Source organism: Mauremys mutica, chromosome 8, assembly GCF_020497125.1.
Source record: "Mauremys mutica isolate MM-2020 ecotype Southern chromosome 8, ASM2049712v1, whole genome shotgun sequence".
In the NCBI taxonomy this organism is placed as follows: domain Eukaryota; kingdom Metazoa; phylum Chordata; order Testudines; family Geoemydidae; genus Mauremys; species Mauremys mutica.
In genome coordinates, this window is record NC_059079.1 from 103058788 (window position 1) to 103075586 (window position 16799).

General features: G+C 38.7%; 1 protein-coding gene across 4 annotated transcripts in view; it reads left to right on the top strand.

Annotated features, from left to right (window-relative positions):
- Positions 1-14449, top strand: part of CNOT6 (CCR4-NOT transcription complex subunit 6) — a 57245-nt gene extending 42796 nt beyond the window's left edge. For all 4 annotated transcript variants that reach the window (XM_045028645.1, XM_045028644.1, XM_045028646.1 and 1 more), the window contains 6 exons: positions 2843-3000; positions 3488-3642; positions 5462-5616; positions 6795-7025; positions 9101-9303; positions 12198-14449. In XM_045028645.1, the coding sequence (XP_044884580.1) occupies positions 2843-3000; positions 3488-3642; positions 5462-5616; positions 6795-7025; positions 9101-9303; positions 12198-12410 (1115 nt within the window). In that variant the 3' untranslated portion in view covers positions 12411-14449. The remainder of the gene's footprint in view (positions 1-2842; positions 3001-3487; positions 3643-5461; positions 5617-6794; positions 7026-9100; positions 9304-12197) is intronic.
- Positions 14450-16799: the final 2350 nt, after the last annotated feature.

A 16799-nucleotide genomic window follows, 5' to 3' on the forward strand; every position in this document is an offset into this window, starting at 1 on the left:
TTAATTGGACTACTCACCACTAGAGTTAAACTAGTTATTCAAGTATTTTAAAAGTAGCTGATCAATTGTAAAATATTAATTGAATGATTGTTGAAGAATCCAGGAACAGCAGAAAAATTCCCCCTGACTTTCAACAAATGTAGAATAAAAAAAAATTCCTGGGCAATCAGAGAATATTTATATTTAAAACTTGTAGCCCCAAGGAGAATCTGAGAAATTGCTCTTTACTAGTTACTGTTAAAGAAACATTAGGTTTTTAATGTATAATACTGAGGCTTGTTGTTACTGAAGTTGGGAACTGGGCCAGTTTATTTGGTATATTTAATCTTTAGTTCCAAACGTTACAAGTCTAACTCGTTGTTCAGCTAATCAGTAGAGAGATTTTAAATAACTTGAAAGAAACTACAGGGGTTAGTCACTGAAATTTTAAAATGGATCATGCATTTTATTCCCCCTTTTCTGATTATATAGTGGTTGTCATAATATGCTGCCTAGAACCTGGCATATATCAAAATGCTATTGTTGTAAAAGTCTTTTGATTCCTTAATTTTTTTCCCTCCAGTCTTAATTTTGTTATGATCACTCTAACATTAGTCATGTTACTGGTGTGGATATTCTGCTGGCCTTACTAAAAGTAACACATTATTTTTGTCAGTGTCCTGCTCACTCATAAGATACTGGTCAATCTTCCAAGCCACCTTCCTTGGTTAAGGGGGAAGCCCCCAGGAGGCACTTTTCTAGGGAGGAAGAACCAGGCGAGAATGCAGGAATAAGCGTGTCTTTATGAACACGCCCTCCTGGCCGGGAACCCCTTTGCCTCACATCTCCATACTGCCCAATTCTATGCCCTGTCTCATTTGAGGACATGGTAGTGGGTAGGTATGTAGCATGGGAAATCCTCATTGTTTGGTGGGTGATCAGTCCTTCTGGATGGAGGGAGTTGAGAACTTAAGAATCTCTTACTTTGAGGAGTAAGGAAGGGAGTAGGGGGCTGATGGGAATGAATACAGATGGAAGCTCCTATCCCCCCACTGCGGAATTGGGTGCAATGATAGGGTTACACAGGTTAAACTAAAGATCTATTGGAAAGCATTGTGCTTAAACAAGTGTTGTGTTCAAACAAGAATTTCACATTTTTAGTGTATAAATACAGCTTTGTAAGCATTTCAAAAGGGAAAAAGTGTCTTTCTGCCTCCCCCATTCCTTCCTGCTTACTTCTAGGTCCTTTCTGTCTTTGCCTGGAGAACATTGTCAAGATATTTGAATATATCAGAGGGATAAATACCAGGGAGGGAGAGGAATTATTTAAGCTCAGTACCAATGTGGACGCATGAACAAATGGATATAAACTGGCTATCAGGAAGTTTAGACTTGAAATTAGATGATAGTTTCTAACCATCAGAGGAGTAAAATTCTGGAACAGCCTTCCAAGGGGAGTATTGGGTCAAAAGAGACATATCTGGCTTCAAGACTAAGCTTGATAAGTTTATGGAGGGGATGGTATGATGGGATAGCCTAATTTTGGCAATTAATTGGTCTTTGGCTATTAGTGGTAAATATGCCCAATGGCTTGTGATGGGATGTTAGATGGGGTGGGATCTGAGTTACTACAAAGAATTCTTTCCTGGGTGTCTGGCTGATGAGTATTGCCCACATGCTCAGGGTTTAGCTGATCGACATATTTGGGGTCGGGAAGGAATTTTTCTCCAGGGCAGATTGGCAGAAGCCCTTGCGGGGGTTTCGCCTTCCTCTGCAGTGTGGGGCACGGGTCACTTGTTGGAAGATTCTCTGCACCTTGAAGTATTTAAACCATGATTTGAGGACTTCAATGGCTCAGACACAGGTTTGATACAGGAGTTGGGTGGGTGAGAGTCTGTGGCCTGCGTTGTGCAGGAGGTCAGACTAGATGATCATTAATGGTCTCTTCTGACCTTAAAGTCTATGATTCTATGACATGAATAATGAGATTATCACAGCATCTTCAGCGCATTCAGACAGTAGAGCTGCAGCTAAGGTTATGACTTCTTTGTTCAGGTCCTTCTAAGGTCTTGATAAGACTCTCCAGCAAAGAGCCAAGTGAGAGCATGATATGTTTTTTTGTTTTTGCTTTTATTTAAGCCTTTTTGTTTTCTTAGAATAGTTATTCAGAGACTCTCCCTATATAATATAGAAGCTGTAGTTGGCAAAAGAAATCTCATTTTTTTGCTTTGCATTTTACCTTTTAGAATTAAGCCCTTTCCCTTTATTTTTTAAATATTAGTTCAAACCTGGGCCACCCAATTGCATGATTGTAAGCTCAATCTTACTGAGTGTTCTTTGAGATCCTGTTCCTACAACAGGCTTTGCACAGGCTCAGGGTCCACCATTCAGTGCCAGTTACAGGATTGGGGCCTACATCAGAATTTAAGTGTATTACAATACATCCCAATCGGATTTGGGGTCCCCTTTTACTTATTAACATGCAAGGATAGTGTAACAGTCAAAAAGATCAACATCTACTGTTAAAGTTTTTAAGCAAGCATGTTAAGAAACAAAGCTATAATGGGCTTAATTCTCAGTGTAAACTGCCTTTGTCTGCTATTCACCATTTCCATCAGCAACATATGGAGGTTTTTTTAGTAACCTGTTAACAATGAATACTGTATGCCCAGACAAAAGGAGTGGCTGGTTATTTTAGAGAGAACATGTGATGCATTTTTCTGCAGGGTCAGCTGTTAAACTATGTATTTGAGTTAAAGCACTTGAAGCATAAAATTGTTAAAATTACCGAAGGGTAGAAATGAAGAATGTAATTGTGCTTTTTAGTAAAATATATCAGTAATTTAAATTTATTGTTCTGCAGCCTTGTTTTCTGTCATGTGTTACAACGTACTTTGTGATAAATATGCCACCCGGCAGTTATATGGCTATTGTCCATCGTGGGCACTGAACTGGGAGTACAGAAAAAAAGCCATTATGCAGGAAATCTTGAACTGCAATGCTGACATCATAAGTCTCCAGGTAAATGATAAATTTATTTTTCCTTTTGTGTTCACTTGTATTGATTCTTGTACATTACATTCATTAAAGTAAACTTTCCTTTAAAGCAATATGTTGTAATTTAGAACTCTTATTCATTGCTTGACATCAAAAGAATGCTTTTCCAACCTACACAGTTGGAACACTAACCAGCAGCTGCTGATCAGAGAAACGTGTTGAAGTGTGTGTATATATAGCCTGACGCATGTTCAGATAAACGGCATGAGATAATCGTATCTCTGGGGATTACAGAAATTTATTTATATCTTCTGCCTTAAAATAGCAGTATGGCTGTCTTATGCTTACATTCCTTGATTTATCTATTTTTTTTTTTTTGAGTTTCCTAAAGCCAGTTTGGAAGTGACTTATACTTTCTTCTAAAAGAGGCTAAATAATATAGACATAATACCAGTCTTCTGTACTCTGGTGGTGCTAAACAAATACAGTGTGCTGTCTTATAACTTTACAGGAGGTTGAAACTGAACAGTACTACAGTTTTTTCCTGACAGAACTGAAGGAGCGTGGCTATAATGGGTTCTTCAGTCCAAAATCTAGAGCTAGGACAATGTCAGAACAGGAAAGAAAACATGTTGATGGTTGTGCAATATTTTTCAAGACAGAAAAGTAAGTGTGTTTCATAAAACCTTCTGTTGTGCCGGTTCCCTTTCACACAATTCTTCTGGGTCAAATTTAGGCCCCAAGTTGCTGTGACGAAGAAGTGTGTCTTGGTGTGGAACTTCTATTCTAACATTGTTGGGGATAAGGGGAGAAGTTCACACTCCTTGGGACCTCTTTGGCCAGAGCTAAACCCTTTTTTTTGCATATCTCCATATTTTGTACAAAGTATTCCTACCTCTAGAAGGAAAACTCTGCACAAGAGGCACCTTGTTGGGCCAATTCTCTTTTAATCTTTTATGCTTTGTTGTATGAAAGTGAAAAAACGCTAACAAATAAAATTAAATATAAAGGCAAGTACAATAAAAGTGTCATGTAATATTTTGTATTTATTCACTGCTGATGATGTAAAAAAGCTCAGGAAAAAAACCCCCAAAGCATAGGAAAAAAGAAACAAACAATAGGAAACATGGGGAATGTAGAACACGCACTTCAGGCACAAGAAATTCCCATCATAAAACAGCGACACCTGTCTGACTCTTCACCTGCTTTTGCAATGCTAATCTGAGGGCAGGCCTACACTAAGGGCGGGGGTCGAATTAGGGTACGCAAGTTCAGCTACGTGAATAGCGTAGCTGAACTCGAAGTACCCTAGTTCGAACTACTTACCCGTCCAGATGCCGCGGGATCGAAGTCCGCGGCTCCAAGGTCGACTCCGCCACCGCCGTTTGCAGTGGTGGAGTACCAGAGTCGACCGGAGCGCGCGGGGAGTTCAAACTATCGCGTCTAGATTAGACGCGATAGTTCGAACTCCGAGAAGTCGAACTCACTGCGTCGACCCGGCAGGTAAGTGTAGACTAGCCCTGAGAGATCTTCATGCTGAAGGTAAAATTTGCTCCACTGCAGAGGCCTCCAACCAAGATCCACTAGAAAATTGGTTTGAATTGGTTGGAAGCGGCATATCACTCTGAATTGGGGAGACCTTCGCAATGAAAACTCAAGCAAGAATTTCACCCCTGATCTTTTTCAAATCCAAATGCACAATCTTTAATTTATTTCTTGAGTGAAATTGGACTGAGTCATTTAGCTTTTTATGAACAGTGAGACACCTATCCTTGTTACCCAAACCATTCCTAAAATATAAGCCTAAACTTTAAAAAATGACTGGTGATTTTTGGTTACCCAAATTGAGAGACCTTAAAGGGAGTTGATTTTCAAAAGTGGGAGAACTCAGGACTTTCTGAAAATCAGGACCTATTTTAAGGTGTCTAAAGTCAGGTACCAAAAAAATGGAGGCATCCCAAACCCATTAATCACTTGTGAAAATATAAGGAATATATAGACAATTAAATTTTCCATCTCTGAAACAGTGATTGCCCAAGCTATCTAAGTCCTTAAGAATTTTTCTGTGTTCTGCATTGTTTTGTGGATACAGCAGATGTCTGTTTCAATACACTCTGGTTCAGAAACAAGTGCTGAGTCACTCTTTCTTAAGCCTGCTAGTTCAAATCAGTAAATATGATAGATCAGGAGAAGCAAAATATCTTATTGTATTTTTCTAAATGAAAGAATATGGGAAGTGTTGATTTTGGGAAGGAAGGGTTAATTTAAATCTGTTTAAGATGGCATGCAGATAAAAATTGCTAATGAAATTATATCTTCTGACTTCATCTCAGCATTTTTATAAAGCAGTAATGTGACTGGCTGAGATTTGTGTAACTTAGTTTACTTATGTCATCTAGCAAGTTTTAATTAAAATGAGGAAGAAGCTATATTATTTCCTTTGTCATTTGACAAGTTAAGAAGCCACACAATGTTGTTTTTTCAGATTCATCTTAGTTCAGAAACATACTGTTGAGTTCAATCAACTAGCTATGGCAAACTCAGAAGGGTCTGAAGCGATGCTGAACAGAGTTATGACAAAAGATAACATTGGAGTTGCTGTGTTGCTAGAGCTGCGAAAGGAATTAATAGAAATGTCATGTAAGTAATTTAATACAGTTTTTTGACTGGATTGTGATACATCATGTTACAGTCTCCAGTACAAATGAAAATTTTGTTTCAGAGGAATAGAGAATGGAAAACAACATTCCACAAATAAACACCATATCTACAATTGTGTGCTGAAATTTTTTTAGCAAACTTAACTTAAAATCAAATTTGGGGAAAAAAATTGAAATAGCAAATGCTAACTAGAATGTTTGGATGAAGCAAGGTTTTTAAAAATTTGATTTCCCCCCACCCATTTTTTTATAAAGAGAAAGTTGAAGAATTGAGGTCGAGAGGGGAAATTAACTTGGTGTATCTAGCTGGAAGAATATAGAAGTGCCATTGAACTAGCCAGAGGTGGTTGTAAATTTCTTGATCATCTGCATAATACTCTGTAGCTTGGTAGCTCTCTGTCGTGTAGTGCTTATAAATTCCACATGTTCTTGCCCTGGAGTTCTCAAAAACGTTGAGACCTCAATTGACCTTCAAAGTGTCTTGGTGTGGCCCTATTTAGCCTATAGTGCTTTGTTATTTTCCCTATTATAGTAAGATTTTATTAACAAAGGCATTAAACAAACATGCCTTTAATGTGCACTTGCAGGGGGGATAGAAGATTTGTAATGTGCATATTGTAATGTGCTGAGTTAAACATAATTAAAATACTAGACTGATTTTGCTAATCAGGGTGTGGTAATTACTTGGAGAGTATTGCAAATAATGGAGAAAATACTGTAATTTAAAAAATAATATACTGGTGCATTGGTTTTCAACATGATTATATATTAATAGTAATGGCATTTTCAAACTCGCAGAACTTAATTGTACCATCTCATTCTTGTTTTTGGTCCTTCTTCATCGGATGTTAGCTCAGTGTTGGAAGTAGCTGTAACCAGTTAAATTGCGACTGCACAGCCAATAAAGGAAACCCTCTTAATTTCTTGTCAATAAAGAAATAGGTTTAGCTTAAAACTTTAAAAATCCCTTCCAGTGACATTCCCCCCCCACACACACACATGCGCTTCTATTTTAAGGTTGGCCAAACTTAGCATCAACCCTGTTTCAAATCTGTCACTTCATAAAAATCATTTTTTGGTTATAATACAAGCCATCTAGTAGTCATTAGCTGTATCTGCTGCAGAAACAGCAACTAAATATTTCACTTCCAATTTTAGCTGGAAAGCCACAACTTGGGATGGAGAAGCAGCTAGTTCTTGTAGCTAATGCACATATGCACTGGGACCCTGAGTATTCTGATGTGAAGCTGGTTCAGACTATGATGTTCCTCTCTGAAGTAAAGAACATTATTGATAAAGCCTCTCGTAACCTCAAACCTGGACTTTCGGGAGAACTTGGAACCATTCCACTTGTACTGTGTGCAGATCTCAATTCTCTGCCAGATTCTGGTAAGAACAGCAAGTTTACTTTTTTAGAACAAAATGTAAGAGGTTTATGAATTGAAATTCAAAGGTCTTCCTTTTTAAAAGAAAATATTTTCAGTGTAAAAACATAAGATGCTTGAGATTTTAAGATAAAAAAGTATTGTCTAGTAGGGCGTCCAGAGATGATAAAACTACTCCATTATAGTCCTAGAGGGATTCTGCGCCACTTCATGTGCGCAGAATTCATGTCCCCCTGCAGATTTCTTTGCATCCCCACAGAAAATTAATGGGAAAGCAAAGGGAAGAAGCAAAAGCGGTCAGATGCCCCTCAGGTGTGTGGTTTCTGGCACCCTGAGCAGACGGCAGAGAGGTAAATCACTGTGCGGGAAGAGGGGGCTTGAGACACCCCAACTGGTGCCAGGTCAGACCCATCCCGTGTCTGTCCAACTCCAGTGCATCCAGACCTCCCCATACCCAGACAGCCCCCTCCACCGATGCCCCGCACCCTATTGAGCCTCACCACCTCCCGCCCCCCGTGCCCTACCACCCCTGCACCTGGTTCTCTCCAGCCCCACCTGCTTACCTGGGGCTGAGGATGCCCTAGCTGGTGGCTTCTCCCCTGTGCTGGGGGTGGGGGAAGAGTGCACTTCCCCTGTATGGCGTAGCCAAGGCTGGGTCAGATCCACCCCCGGAAACCTTCCCCCTTCCTCTTGACCCCATCATCTTCAGCTGTGGAGAGAGGGACCACTGTATGGGGAGCTGCTCTCCTGTTAGCCCAACCCCTGTGCATCCAGACACTCTCCCCCCCCCGTACCAAGCCTCCCCACATGGAACCCCCTGGACCCACTAAGCTCCACCGTTTTAAAATATTGTATGCAGAATTTTTAATTTTTTGGCACAGAATTCCCTCAGGAGTAATTTGATCTGTGACCTTATTGACTGTAGGGTACTAAATATCTCTTACCTCTAATTGAAAGCTTTATTATGTTTCCCATAGCAATATAACACTTTTTAAAAGTGTGAGATTGTAAATTCTCCTGCTTAAAATAATCTCCACAGAACCCTACTTTCTGCTGCTTAAGCAGTCCAGAACCATTGAAATATAAACCTTCAGATACTTCATGTACAATGCACATGCTAGCAAATGCATGATAATATTGGACCCTTCCTTTCTTCTACTTGCTAATGTATAGAGTTTTTCCAACCGTAAGGACCACCCTCTGATCCTTGCATGCTTTTTAGTTAACGTTTTATGGGTGAGATTCTGTCTGACCCTTGGGAGATACACACGCAAGGAAAAGTGCCCAAGGAACCTTTCTTCTCTCCTGTTGTTTCCTTGGGCAGAGGCCAGTCGTTAATAAGCCTGACTTTCACTGAAGGTGCTCAGCATCCACAACTCCAGCGGAAGTCGGTGGGAGCTGTAGGTGCTGAGGACCTCTGTGAACCTGGTCCAGCGTGGCTAGGGAAGGCAAGGAGAGTATCATTGCCAATGGCCAGTGCAACAAGTAGTGCTTACCTCGAGCAGGAACAAGGATGGTGCCAAATATCTGCCTTGGAGCAGAGTCCCAAATCTCAAAAGGTAATATGTCAATTGGCATCAAGCTTTCAGACCTGTTTTCAGTCTGTCTTCAGAAAAAAGTCATTCCCCTCACTTTGAGGATAACCTAGTTGTGTCGTCAGTCTGTTGATTAGTGAGTGCTGAGGGGCAGGCTGAGAAGCTGCAACAAGGCTAGTTTCGGTGGTGAAGCAGGGATGGAGTTTGAGCACCAACAGAAAGTGTGGGTGAGAAGAAGCTGCTCGTTGCCTTTGCCGATGTTTTTACTTTTTCAGTCACCTTGGATCTTGTTTAATCTTGTAGATAATTCTATCAAAGAGTGTGTCTTTACTTGACTGATGCTTGCTCTTAGTGTATGGCATGGCACTAATATAGAAAGTCTTTGAATATGTTATAGAAGTTATATTGATTGTATGCATTTAACTTGTTGCTTGTTTAAGGTCCAGACACAATCAATGAATGAAAGTAGCAGTTTGTTTGCATAAACCTATTAACTAAATGCATAAGTTGATACCCTTTTTCCCCCCCATGCCCTTCTTAATAGGTGTTGTTGAATATTTGAGCACTGGTGGGGTGGAAACAAACCATAAAGATTTTAAGGAACTGAGATACAATGAAAGTCTTACCAACTTCAGTTGTAATGGAAAAAATGGAACAACGAATGGAAGGATTACGCATGGTTTCAAGTTGAAGAGTGCCTATGAGAATGGCCTAATGCCTTACACAAATTACACATTTGACTTCAAGGTGAGAATTTTGCTATGTTCTAGCAGGGTTCCCAAACTTTTTTTTTGCCTGAGGCCCACCTGTGCAGGTGCAATAGGCACTGCGGCCTACTAGTCACACAAGCCCGTCGGGGAGAGGGGCCCTAGGGGAGTGCGCGGTCCCTCGCCTTAGCAGGAACCAGGGCCAGCAATAGGATGAAGGGGCCAGAAAGGTGCCACAGCCAGCCCCCCCCCCATCTCTTCCCCCCAACACCCTCTGCCTCAGTAGCCTGTTGAGTGCCATGAGCTGGTCACCTGGCATCTCTGCCCCCATCACCCACCCTAGCATGCCTTGCAGGCACACCTTGCCAGGGAACAACGGAAGGGCTCGGGAGCTGCCAGTGCTGGGCAGGTGCTCAGGTCGGGCTTGGCCATTACCTTGTCGGTTCTGATCATGGCATCCAGGCAGAAACAGAGTGGTCCTTGGAGGCAGGGGGAGGGGGGGAAAGGGGGCTGCAGGGCCAATATTCCCAGGGGTCCACAGCCCCAGATCGTGGGGTGTGGTGGTTTGGAGTGGGAATAGCCATGAATCCTCCAGCCTCCCTGGGGTTGCCGCCTCTGATGGTTAGTTTTACAAATTTACATTTAAAAATACAATGAACCAGAAAGCACTAATTCCTTCATCATAATAGAAATCACGATTAGTGTTTCCTATTTGCAAAGTAGTAATTTCTTCGGTCTTGGATGTTCTTTTTTATAAACAGGAAGCACCCTTAGGGTGTTATGGGACATATTTTTTAATTATCCCAACTAACTAAAAGGAGAACATGGGGTGTTAAGCTTCTGAATGAAACAATGTTATTAAATAACTGCCCACTTCTCTGCATTGTTCCCCTGCTTTGTTGCAATGTGGAAAATTATCAATACTTCCTTACTCAGGGAAAGCAAAGATGGTTCTCTTCCTCTCTCTTCAACTCTGATGTGGCTTGAGGCCCTGTAGCTGAGCATTATTGAGTGTTTTACATACAAGCCTTTTAAGTTTCTCCATTCTTGGAGTAGAGGCAACAGCAATACCTTATCCCTAACAAAATAAGAATGTATGGTTGAGCATTGGGGCCTTCTGGTAACTTCCTGGCCTTGCTCCTAACAATTCATGGAGAAATGGTGACAATAATTAGTAAGTATCATTTTTAACTAATATCATTCCCTTATGTAGTTTAAGGGATGTGTTTCTTTGGTGTTAAGAAACATAAGAACGGCTATACTGGATCAGACCAATGGTCCATCTAGCCCAGTGTCCTATCTTCCAACGGTGGCCAATGCCAGGTGCTTTAGAGCGAATGAACAGAACAGGTATTCATCAAGTATCCTGTCACGCATTCCCAGATTCTGGCAAACAGAGGCTAGGGATACTTCAGAGCATGGTTTTGCATTCCTGCCCATCCTGGCTAATAGTCATTGATGGACCTATCCTCCATGAGTTTACCTATTTCTTTTTTGAACTCTATTATAGTCTTGGCCTTCACAACATCCTCCGGCAAAGAGTTCCACAGGTTGACTGTGTGTTATGTGAAAAAATACTTCCTTTTGTTTGTTTTAAACCTGCTGCGTATTAATTTCATTTGGTGACCCCTAGTTCTTGTGTTATGAGGAGTAAATAATACTTCATTATTTACTTTCTCCACCCAGTCATGATTTTATAGACCTCTATCGTATTCCCCCACTTAGTCATCTCTTTTCCAAGCTGAAAAGTCCCAGTAATCTCTCCTCATATGGAAACTGTTCCATACCCCTAATCATTTTTGTCCTTTTCTGCACCTTTTCCAATTCTAATATATCTTTTGAGATGGGGCGACCAGATCTACACGCAGTATTGGAGATGTGGACGTATCATGAATTTATATAGCGGCAATATATTTTCTGTCTTATTATCTGTCCCTTTTCTAATGATCCCAGCATTAGACTGCATTGTTTCCCTGCTTTGAATATGACTGCAGTTTTACCTAGAGACAATAGGAACAATTGTCTTTATGAGACAAATTAAGAACAAAATGCTTGTTATAGAAAATAGCTTGACACCAGTGTATTACTTCTAATCAAAAGATATTTGATAATATTCTAGAGAGAGATTAGAAGCCCTTGATGCTATAGGGAGGTATCAAGTGTCTAATTGTAATAGTTGGCTAATGCTGGATAACTGGAAACATTAGTCTGAATTTGAATTGGAATAGCAGAGCAATGACTAATAATTGTGTTCTATCTTTAATTTCGTTATCACTAAATTCTTGTCCCACTAACATCAGAAGGAGTTTTGTCATTGATGTTAATGAGACCTGTATTTAGCTCTTAATGCCAAATGAAAGCAATGAAGAGCCTGTAGCAATAGTCATTCTCAATGTCTTAAACAAAACATTAATAAGAGGTAGCTAACCTCTTTCTCTCCAACATACTGATTATCACAACACATTATGGCAAAACGGCACTGAAGACTGCACAGGTCAGTTTCAAGACCCTCATCATAAGGTGGCAGTTCCAATTTTAGTGTTTTAAAATGCAGTCTGCAAGAGCAAGGAAGGAGAAGAGTAGTCTCCCCAGAGACTAATCACCTCCAGATCTGTAATGGTTCGGAAGTCCCTCTTAAACAAGTGGGGTGGGGGATGTCTGAAATGAAATTACCACAACGAGGAGAGGAGAAGTCACCGAGGTCCCAGTAGACACTAGTCTTCCCTGACCCATAGTGGGCAACCCTTAGAACAGACCATTAAGGGGAGACAGAAGTAATGGAGCAAACTGTGCCACAGGGAAGAAATAGTGCCACCTCCTAGCTATTTGGCTTCAAATAAGTATCTGAAAAGGTATCTGTAATACTGTACTTAAATGTTGTCATTTGGCCAAAGGATGGTGCACTAAAACAGTTCTTTTCCCCTCCTATTTCAGGGTATTATTGACTACATCTTCTACTCTAAACCTCAGCTAAATATACTTGGCATTCTTGGACCTTTGGATCATCATTGGTTAATAGAGAACAATATAAGTGGCTGTCCGCACCCACTCATCCCTTCGGACCACTTCTCACTTTTTGCACAACTGGAGCTTTTGCTGCCTTTCCTGCCCCCGGTAAATGGAATCCATCTCCCTGGCAGGAGGTAGTCAAGTACAACTTAGAGGGCAACCTCTGTCTAACTTGTAAAATTGTAAAATCTGAATATAGAGGAGTGAGGTATGGCCAACAGGGATTTTTTCTTAATGATCTTAATTTTAAATCTAATTATTTGATAAAGACATAGTAAAAGCCAGGTGCTATCAACAGACACAATTCTGAGCCCAATATACTTTATATACTGTTAAACAGGAATTGGTGCATATGCACTTTTCTTTAATTTGTTACAATTAATCATCCTGTTTCTTCTCTATCCAACATAATACATTCATGCCTTGAAATAGAGAATTGTTATACAATATATTCTCTTTGCACAGATATCTGTAGCACTACCTTTTTGAGGCCAGTAGTAACATCAAGAACATTCTTCCGTACTTCACTCCCTCCTTTTTCAGACTTGCTTGTAAAATATAGAATTTGAATTTAGCCTTTATTGATTGTATATGAACAACAGAAGACCTGATTTATGAGATTTTGTACTTTAAAAAAATCAGATTTGGAAAATGATTGTATTGTAAACTAAGGCTAAATTTTTATCTGTTTTCATGTGTTATAAAGGCCAGCTTGTAAAAGAAGTTGCAACAGGCTTTCTCTGCTAATGATTTGCACTTGTTAGGGTTTTGTTAGCCCTTTTGTACTACTTTTATTTTCAGTTGAGAACATCGCTTTTTAAATCTAAATCTGTAAAATATTGGCAATTTTCTTAACTAAATATATGCATTTGTCTTTTTGATTTAAAAAGAAAAACCATAAAGTTCTCACAGAACAGACAAGCTAAGCAGTGAATGATGAGTAGGTCTGTATGGACTGAAAGTTGTTGTTGATGTGTGTGCATTCTAATATTTTTATCTCTGATTTTTTTAAGTAAAATTAGGGATGCTTGTGTACAGCTTCTTAATTTTTATTTTAAATGCTATTTGTCCTATCTGCACTGTGCCTGCTTAAATTTGTTCTCAACTAGCACTGCCTGTGCATGCAGAGAAAATCTGTACATCCTCTTTTATATTTTTTAAATAATGTTAACACTTGTGAAAATTTTATGAAGATACTTTTGTATAAGCTGTGGCATCTTTATTTCCTCTTGAAGCATTGGATACACACTTTTTGAACATGTTCAGATTATGGGTACACAGTTCATAGCTTCGAATACCTAAGCACTGCTGCTTTCAGTGTCATCGCACAGTGCTATTTTTTTCACAAAGAAATACTATCATGTGAATCCTTTTCAGTTTAAGTGTGTTCCTCAGTCTCAGAGACTGCATCATTCCTTGAAGAAAAAAATTAAATTTTCTGTTTATGAAGCAGTGTAAATTAGATGCATTTTCAGTACAGGTCCCTAAGATAATTCTTCAGATCATTTTTAAAGTGACCAAGTCATATTTTAAAGTGTCAAGCAAGACTGAAGTTAAATAGTGTACCTTCATAGTGCCATTAGTGTCATAAAGCCAAGTATAAAACACCTAATAAATTTAACTTGGACTTATAAGAGGGAGAATTTATCCACTCCTCCCTAACTAATACACTTTCAAAAATCAATGTAATTAAATGAGAGAGAAAGGAAGCTTGGTCTAACTGCTTTTGTTTCAACTGCAGGCAGGGAAGCAAAAGGACACTGAGCATTACGAAAAACTTCTGAATATTATAAATTTTTGTATAGAGAATGAGTTAGGTAATAATGATTCAAAATTTTATGAAGAGAAAATTGTCAGCACTTAAATGTGCTAAAACCATTCTGTTTTAAAATAGAAATAAAATTACAAATAGTTCTGATCTACAAAATGTGTGTTTTAAATTTCAGTAGGAAAAGTCTTGATCTTGAATCCTTGTCTGGGACCTGATTTTGTTGTTTTGTTTTTTAGTTGTGCAAACACCAAACATGTCCAATTTATAATCAGTACATTGAAATGCTGGTAGTATTGATGTAGTAGATTTAATGCTTAGTGTTATTTTTTTCTGTTTGTTTGTTTGTTTTTTTATTTTGTTTTTTTGTAAAGTGTGAATAAAAGGTGTTTTACTCATGTTTCCTTAACAATGTGTTGATAATGTGCATCATGACAATTTCCAGTGATGATGAGCCAATTTAGCTTGTCAAACTGAGCAAACCTATTTTTTTTCCTGATCTGGATTATATAATAGGTCCAGAAAGCTTTACGGAAGGGGAAAGGAAGCACTTACTCATTTTGTATTTCTGGGAAATAATTTACTTTAATACATGCTGGAGCTTGAGTGCACTTGTTAGATTCAAAAGGTTTGAGCTTTACACAATACCTTTTCACCTGTATTTGGTAGTTTTTTAACTATATTTGAATTTATGGCAGCCTATTAAAACATTATGGCCCTTTGTGTGTTGAAGACACAATTGCTCTTTCCTGGACACACTGCAGTCTATGGGTCAGTTTGAACAACTTTTCTCCATCTTTTAGACTAATCCTGTAGGGTCTGATCTAAAGCCCACTGAATGTAGTGAAGAGATTCCTATTGACTTCAGTGGGTTTTGAGTCAGACGCTAAGGCTACGTCTACATTACTGCATACTTTGGCATAACTTATGTCGCTGAGGGGTGTGAATAAACCACCCCCCGAGTAAGTTACACCGACATAAGCGCTCGTGTGCACAGCACTATGTCATTAGCTTCTGCCATTCATGGAGGTGGTTTTATTATACTGACAGGAGAGCTCTCTCCCATTGGTTAGAGCGTCTTCCCCAGACACACTGCAGTGGCGCAGCTGCATTGGTACAGCTGTGCCATTGCAGCATTGAACATGTAGACATCCCTAATAACTTTGTCTCTGAAGCCTACTGAAGGAGAAATTTTAACATATGGGAAAAGATCAGATGCGCCAATACTGGACTGATGTAAACTTGTTAAATTTAAAATAAGTATTTTCCTGTGTTAAACATCTCACTCAAATGTCTCAGTTTTCAATTGCAACATAAACAAAATAATGCAATAAACCATCTTTATTTACAAAATGCAACATCTTTGCATCATAAACTCTGACATAAAATGGTTACTTGCAATACTTTTATTTAAGGTGGCTTTAGATGTTGCCATAATGTACCTTCAGTGGTGGTGTTGTAAAAGTACATAACATAAAAATCATAGAACACTGGGTTGAGGTGTTTCGTTCAAGTTAGACCAGATATTTTGGGGCCATCTTGTTTTACCATTTGGTGAAAACCTCAAGTATGGTTTGCCACAATTTTGTTAATTATTTACACGTACAAAAGAATTCTGTGCATCTAAATTTAATTTGGGGGTATACTTTAAAGAAGTGGAAACAAATACAAAACATTGATATACAGATTGCAACTTTAACATATATCGGAAATAGGCAAAGAAAAACCACTAGGAGATGTTTGTAATTATTTTGTCCCTTCGGTGACTTCAACAAATTAAATATGGCTAGCATTTTGACAATAAACTGATTTTTGAGTTCAGAATACAGTTGCATACATCTCTGGTCTAATTCTAACAAAAGAGATTGTAAGTTCATCTAGGATGCAAGCTTAGAAAAGTAGCTTAAGGTATCAAATTTGGATTTTAGCCATGCAGCAAAAAAAACCAAAAACCCCACATTAAAGACAAAATAATTACAGTCCCTTTTAAAAGAAACAAATCACACTGTAAAACTTATGACTATTTCAATTTACTTCTTAATTAGTCTTTTTTCATCCAGCCTTACACAGTATTTTTAGTATATGTTAACTGCTATTCTTTTTTGTTTGCATAAATTTTGACACTTAAATGTCTTGGTATGTTTAAGTAGTGTCTAAAATAGAATATCTTAGTCTTTTATTCACAGTACTTCTGTATAAAGTGTAATGCACTGGACTAACTCTTGTTTACCATTCATTTAACAAAAACCAGCACATTATCTGCACTAAGCTCAAAGAATGTTGCATTTGTCAATAGGCAGCTCTTCAATAAGATAAAGGGGGAAACTGAATATGGTCTGATGGTAAACAAGGGCTTTTACTGTTCTCTTCAGTGGAACTTTCTTCTTGGTCAAATTTTAACTAGCTAGTATTATATTTATATACAGGGTCTTCTTTTTTTCTTTACCAATGTATTTTCCTACTCATAGCTGACCAATAAATTCAATATCTGTTTCAAACGTTTTTGCAGTGTAATTTATATTTAACATTTTTATTTATAAATGCTTCATAAAGTTGTATGAATAGTTAAAGGAAATTTAAAATAGTTCGAACACAAAACTGAAAAATACAGGAAACTTTACAATCCTTTAGAGACTTTTGTATTGTAACTCTACAAGCTAGACACTGATTCACATATTTTACATTGGAGATTCACAAAGCAAAGCCATGAATACCAACTCCTCCAGACTTTGTGGAAATTCAACTCCAGATCAGAACTC